General features: G+C 45.2%; 1 protein-coding gene across 1 annotated transcript in view; it reads left to right on the top strand.

Annotated features, from left to right (window-relative positions):
• Sos (Son of sevenless guanine nucleotide exchange factor) overlaps positions 1-6,338 on the top strand; it is a 32,806-nt gene that overhangs the window by 25,018 nt on the left and 1,450 nt on the right. The window contains exons 16-22 of the mRNA XM_077665684.1: positions 208-309; positions 419-574; positions 1,969-2,151; positions 2,769-2,886; positions 3,502-3,671; positions 3,910-4,026; positions 4,487-4,706. Of these exons, the coding sequence (XP_077521810.1) occupies positions 208-309; positions 419-574; positions 1,969-2,151; positions 2,769-2,886; positions 3,502-3,671; positions 3,910-4,026; positions 4,487-4,706 (1,066 nt within the window). The remainder of the gene's footprint in view (positions 1-207; positions 310-418; positions 575-1,968; positions 2,152-2,768; positions 2,887-3,501; positions 3,672-3,909; positions 4,027-4,486; positions 4,707-6,338) is intronic.

Here is a 6,338-nt window from a genome sequence, read left to right on the forward strand (position 1 = left end):
CTCCATTTTGCACCATAATCCGGTGTGACTTAATGCTAAGAGCAAGGCAGCAGTGGTTGAATGAATGGGCATAGTGTTAACGCTCAGATCTGCCCAGCTATATCAAAGTACTTTAAATCGGAACTTGGCATACAAATGTATGCATGTTTAGTTATTTTCCTTGCTTGTCCTCGGAAATTAATGAGTGCTTTGCTGCTCCCATCACAGAGCGAACAACTGGATGAGCCCAGAGAAATCACCTTCGAAAAGAGCCCGCCACACATTGAGTGGTACCTGTGCAGTGCTCCAGACAAGTTTGACATTCTGACGGTGAGTAGGAACTTGCATAGAGCATTGTCGTGTGTGTAGCCTCGATTGCAGCTGGTGCATCGAAACCTGATCTATCTTTTTTTTTTGGTGGTCCCTGTCATCCTGGCAGCTTCATCCAATCGAGATAGCACGGCAGCTGACCCTCTTGGAGTTTGACCTGTACCGGGCGGTGAAGCCGTCTGAGCTGGTGAACGCTGCCTGGACCAAGAAGGACAAGCATAAAACATCGCCAAATCTTCTGAAGATGATCCACCACTCATCTAATGTAAGTTTGCATTCTTGCTGTACATTCGAGATGTGCGCTCCTCGATTGGTCTTTCTTTTCTCAGTGTCAGTTCACGACATAATGTGCAGGTGTTTTATTTTCTTTTTCTTTAATTTCTCTTTTGCCAGGAGACTAGCTCAGTGCTTTTGCTGTCTGTTTAGGTAATACTGCTGTAACCACTGGCTTTCATAAAGTATTTTTCATGCGTACTTTTAGGGCTCAGTGCCAGTTGCTATTTATATTTGTGCTAGTTTTTCGATTTGCCACTCTGTTCAGGTAGTCATGGGCAGAATAATATCGAACACGCTTTGACGATCAAACTCCTCTCAATCATTACGTGGCAAAAACTGAGCAGTGTTCAATACTAGTGGAAAAAAGTGCCACTTGCTTGCTTGTGCATGAGCACACTAATGCATCTGTAAGGACAGTTGCTTACACTGGCACAAGCCCTCGCACCTAGTAGCCTGGTGATGTCTAAGTATGTACTATCATGGGCAAATAAAAGTCACCTTTGCATCTCAAAGATAAATGCGCTGTTGTTATTTCTTGCTCATGGTGCTTTTTGTGAAAGATAATACAACACAACCAACAGTAAACAGCAAGATTATTATTGTTTGGGCACCAATAGAAGTTCCTCACAGGCATGCACTTTCATCTTGTTTTCAGTGGACATAGTTCTTAACATCATAGTGCTGAACTTCTTTGACAACTTTCTTTCCTGATATATGTTTTTGAGTGCAAAGGCATGTCCTAAGAACACTAGAACACTAGCATATTCGGCGCACTTCAGTGAAAGCGTTTTGGTAAATAAAAGATTAGTCCAGCCCAGACAGCAGATCTGAATAGCAGACATATGGAATAATAAAGCAAACAACAAGCTGTGTTTTGTAATGCAGGTTTTGGGAGAAAGGTAGGTGTTCAAACTCAAAGAAAGTTTTACCTAAGTGATGTTATGTGGCCTTTGTTTGCATCGAACACACGCTCCTTTCATGCAGCTTCACACTGGCGAAACAAGACCAATCCATGTGTGAAATGTGCGGAGATGAAGTTATTGTAAGCCACATTTTACTTTGATACAAAAAAACTTGAGAAACTGAGAAGAGCAGTTCACATGGTTTTACGGTGAACACATCTCTTTAAACCTCAGCTTGCCGTCATGGGAGAATGCAACTGTAGATTTTGCTTATGTCTTCAGGGTATTTATGAGAAGGAACTGTTTCAAACGAACTAACTTTTTTGATGTACTTCTAGTTTCCTCCACATCTGGTGCGCAACAGCCTCCATTGCTTATATGCCATAAAACTTGAGGGCAGTAACAATCGGGCCTCGCCGATGAGTCCATGTGGAGCAGGCGAAGCGTTGGACCACGTTGTGGTGTTGCTGTGTCTTTGCAGTTCTCCTTCTGGCTGGAGCGGTGCGTAGTGGAGACGGAGAACTATGAGGAGCGGCTGGCCGTGGTGTCCCGCATGCTGGAGGTGATGCTGGTGCTGCAGGAGCTCAACAACTTCACAGGCGTCTTTGCCGTGTCCAGTGCCATGTCCAGCGCCTGTGTCCACCGGCTGGAGCACACTTTCAACGTGAGTGCCCAACTTGTTTAATCCACGTGAAGAGGAGCAGTTGCCATTTTGCAGCCAAATTTTGTTGTTGCGTAGAAGAATGCACCATGATAAAGAGCCTTTAAATCTTGCATGACATTTCTCTGTAGAGAGAAATGCACTGTCCATTTCATGCACTTTATTTGAATGCCTCCATCATCCATGCTCCTTGCATGGTGTAGGCAGAGGGCTACAGTCAGCCTTAATTCATTGGTGCCATGAGGTGAGGTTGAGGTGCCAGTGGGTGCAGAGTTATTAAGAATGTGGACCAAGTAAGTGTGGCTTGTGAACAGTTCACACATGTGAGAAGAAATATTGTATAGATGAAGAGCCCTATGCCACGTGTCACTGGGCAAAGCATTGTGCGCAGGAAGCGGTGCTGGCATGGCACTGATGTTTCTTCCAGTAAAGTAAGAATGATGATGTGGTAGAGGGACAACTTCAGAGATGCTGAGAGGTCGTCTTTTAATGGCAGGTACTCCGCCTAGTGCAAATTGCCTCTGGAGCAAAAGGAAATAATTTTTCAGGGGGTTCTTTATTTTGTGCCTTATACTCTGCAGATTTGGTGGTTTCAGTCAATGCTGTCTGTGGTCGTGCAGAACATCAAGTGCAACCTGAAGAAAGCGCTGGATGAGGCATTCGACCTGTACTCGGACCACTGCCGCAAGTACCAAGAGAAGCTGCGCTCCATCAACCCACCCTGTGTGCCCTTCCTCGGTGAGTGGCAGTGCCTTCTCTTCACAGGCAGTGTCTCCATGCTTTGCCGAGTGGTTTGCATCGCATATCAGTGGGCACTGTAGTTTTTGACCTTCTTTCAAGTGTATTGATGCAAATACCTGGCAGATGGCTGAGGGGATGACAGTGGGAACAGGAACTAAAGAGGACATGAAATTTGTTCATACATGGTCCATATATTGGCGTATGCTCTGCTCTCTAAAATTATGTCAGCTCCACATTTATATTTAAAGCCACTAATTGTAGCGCTGCATGTTTTCAACTAGAGGTACAGCTTTAATTAGAAACACCATAAACTTCTTACTTGTGCTTTCTTGAATGCCAATAAAGTTGCAGGCTTTGTATGGGCATCAGAGTTTTCATCCTTGTTACTGTTGGCTGCATGCTTGCAGTCATGTTCAGAGTTATGCAGTAAACACCCTCTCTCTCTTCTCTCCTACCCTCCCCCACCTTCAGTGCACTCACCATTTTGATGTTAAAACATGCTGTGTGCTTCTCCATGGATTAGTGCATATGTGTTTGCTAACATGTGAACCATGTCGCTGTCGATCTATGCCAGGAAAAAAAAAAACCTTCTGAGCGCTGCTCTCTGTGCAGGCATGTACCTGACGAACATTCTGCACATTGAGGAAGGCAACCTGGACTTCTTGCCCAACCACGAGGGCCTCATCAACTTCAGCAAGCGCCGCAAAGTGGCTGAAATCACAGGCGAGATCCAGCAGTACCAGAACCAGCCCTACTGCCTCACGGTCCAGCCAGACATACGGGTGAGAAAGGATGCAGGTTTATTGATGGATTGACGAGTCACTGCACATTTTGGAAGGAGCGAGGTCATAAAACAGGGATGCAGCATGAGCCATGAAAACGCATGCAGGCTTATGGAAGTGGGTTGGGATACAGTGTGTCTTTTCTCTCTTCTGAATGGGATTAGTGCGAATGCATGCGAGGTGTATGCGTGTGTATGTGGTTCAAGGTGTCTCTCATTCCGTTTTTACCTTGTGGCAGCAATTTCTGGAGAACCTGAACGCCCAGGGTGACATGACAGAGAAGGAGTTCACAGACTACCTGTACAGCAAGTCTCTGGAAATCGAACCTCGAGGCTGCAAGCAGCCGCCCAAATTTGTGAGTGCCTTTTCTCTTTTGCCATTGTTCAAAGTTTGTTGGGCAGCGGCTGCGACAAGGAGACTGTTGGTCACGCAACCTGAAAGTGTCCTTGCACATAGCACAATACATGTGCTATAAATCATCCATCTGAGCATCGGCACGTTGCCCGAAAGTAATCCGCAGTGAACTAACTACAAGTTCCACATTTTTGATAATGTGTAGTTCTCATGCAGAGTTTCTTCAACAACCTGCTAGTAAAAAGCGAAAGAAGCAGTTGAGCACTTTTTATATATGTTCTGTTTCCATGTTCCATGTTTTATAGAGCTGCATATAGCAGCTGGCATTGCTGATGTTATAATAAAATCAAAAGGAAAACTGTATGGCTAATATGATCTGCCTGTAGCACAGTTCATACGCCTGACTTTTGACTCCTAGGTGTAAAGTTGTCCAACTTGCGGCCTTGCCCCTTTGTGTGCAGCCACGCAAGTGGCCTGATTTGCCACTCAAGTCACCAGGGATCAAGCCACGACTGACCCGGTCAGCTGGCAGCCACCAGGTGCTGCCTAGCTGGGGAGGTGCACCTCCGGCCTCTGAAGGCGAAGATGCCACACCTCCCACCAGCCCTTCCACTCCGCTGACACCCCCCTATGTCCAGCACAGTGACTCCAGTGTGTTTGCCCCGGTCCTTATTGGTGCGGGTGAGTCCATTGAATTGTGGGTGTGAGGAAATACTCATCCATTACTTTTTTATTGTTGTTATTGTTAGACTTATTATGTTCTAACACAGCATCAGCATTCGATGATTATTACTCCGTTTCATACATAGCAGGCAACACTGCCAAAGCTAGCGCGCCTGTTCGCACAGGCGAAGTCTGCACCCAAAAAGTAGTTCGCTCTACAGCCAAAGTGAACGCAAGCATATTTCGTTGCCAAGGATCTTAAGTGCCGTGAATGGCATTCTCCGACTTCGTTTTACCTCTTGCCACATTTTTGTCCTCCGACTAATCGAGACTTAGAGAAGTAAGAATTACATGCGGCGGTATGATACGCGGTTGGCAGGGCAAATCGCTCCTACCCGATCTGCACCCAAAATGTAGTTCACATTCAGTGAACATTACAGCCAGAGGGCCCGAACACTGAGCGCCTAACAGCTTCTGCTGTGATTTTCAAAGCTACCACGTCGTTTTATACCGCTTTTTGTTTTCGTCCAAACATTCACAGGAGTTTCAAATTGAAAAAGAGCAAATGATACGTCGCGGAGTAATATGGTTTTGCAGATGTACTACTTCTGTAGTCTCCGCAGCGTTGCCTGCTATGTGTGAAACAGAGTATAGTCACTAATTCTGCTTGATGTAAGCATTCCAGCAGTGCGTGCAGTTTGTGTAGTATAGCAGTGTAGTAGCTGCCCACACTGCTTCTTGCCTTTGGGGGGCCTTTAATATTGATGCTGACATGAGTGTGTACTTATGGCTCCTCTATTACGTTATGTTGCACATGAAACTAGGGCAGGGAGAATAGTCAGATCAAGATTGGGTGCCAAATTGTTTATGTGTGCAGTGAGTGCTAAAGTGCTGAGGTTGTCATTAAAAAAGTATAGAATTATATTTGTTAAATGGATAGACATCTCTCATGGCAATTTAGACCTCAAAATTTCAGTTATTTGCAGTAATGGCGCTATGTTCAAAACCAATTGCAGTATATTGCTGAGCATAAGTGTACTTTTTGCTCTTTTTGTTCTTGTTTTTTTAAATTAATGTTATTATTTTTTGCAAAAAGTGGCAGCCTGAATTTGGATTTCAGACTATTCTGGCCTATTTCTGGGGCCAAAGGTAGTTTTGGCCGAGCCACGGTAGTGCACGCTCCATGCCGCTACTCATTCCCGCCGGATGCATGGAGCTTCATATATCGAATTATCACAAAAAAAAATTAATTTGTATGCAAGTCACTTCCACTGACTAAAAATTTAAACCGCATGATATTTACCTAGCTCGCTCGCTCTGGCAGTCACTTTCAAAGGCAAGCGATAAGTAACTCGAGAGCCAATTTACAACTTCCGGAGCTTGCATCACACCGGAATCTTTGAATATATGCCCATTGGCAGTTAGGTTTGCCATTTACTGGGCTAGTCAGCAGCACTGCACACGAGTGTGGAACGCATAAAGGCTCCATTTTGTCGCTTTTGCTCTCCACTGGCTCCGACTGCTGGCTTTTCGATCCCATCATTACGCGTCTGTTGCTTTTAGCTGCTCGTGCTTGTGTGCAGTGTACCCCCACAGGAAACAGTATAGGCACATTTCTACCTTTCTTTACTATCCAGGGCAGGGGAATGT

Source organism: Amblyomma americanum, chromosome 5 (genome assembly GCF_052857255.1).
Source record: "Amblyomma americanum isolate KBUSLIRL-KWMA chromosome 5, ASM5285725v1, whole genome shotgun sequence".
Taxonomy (NCBI): Eukaryota; Metazoa; Arthropoda; class Arachnida; order Ixodida; family Ixodidae; genus Amblyomma; species Amblyomma americanum.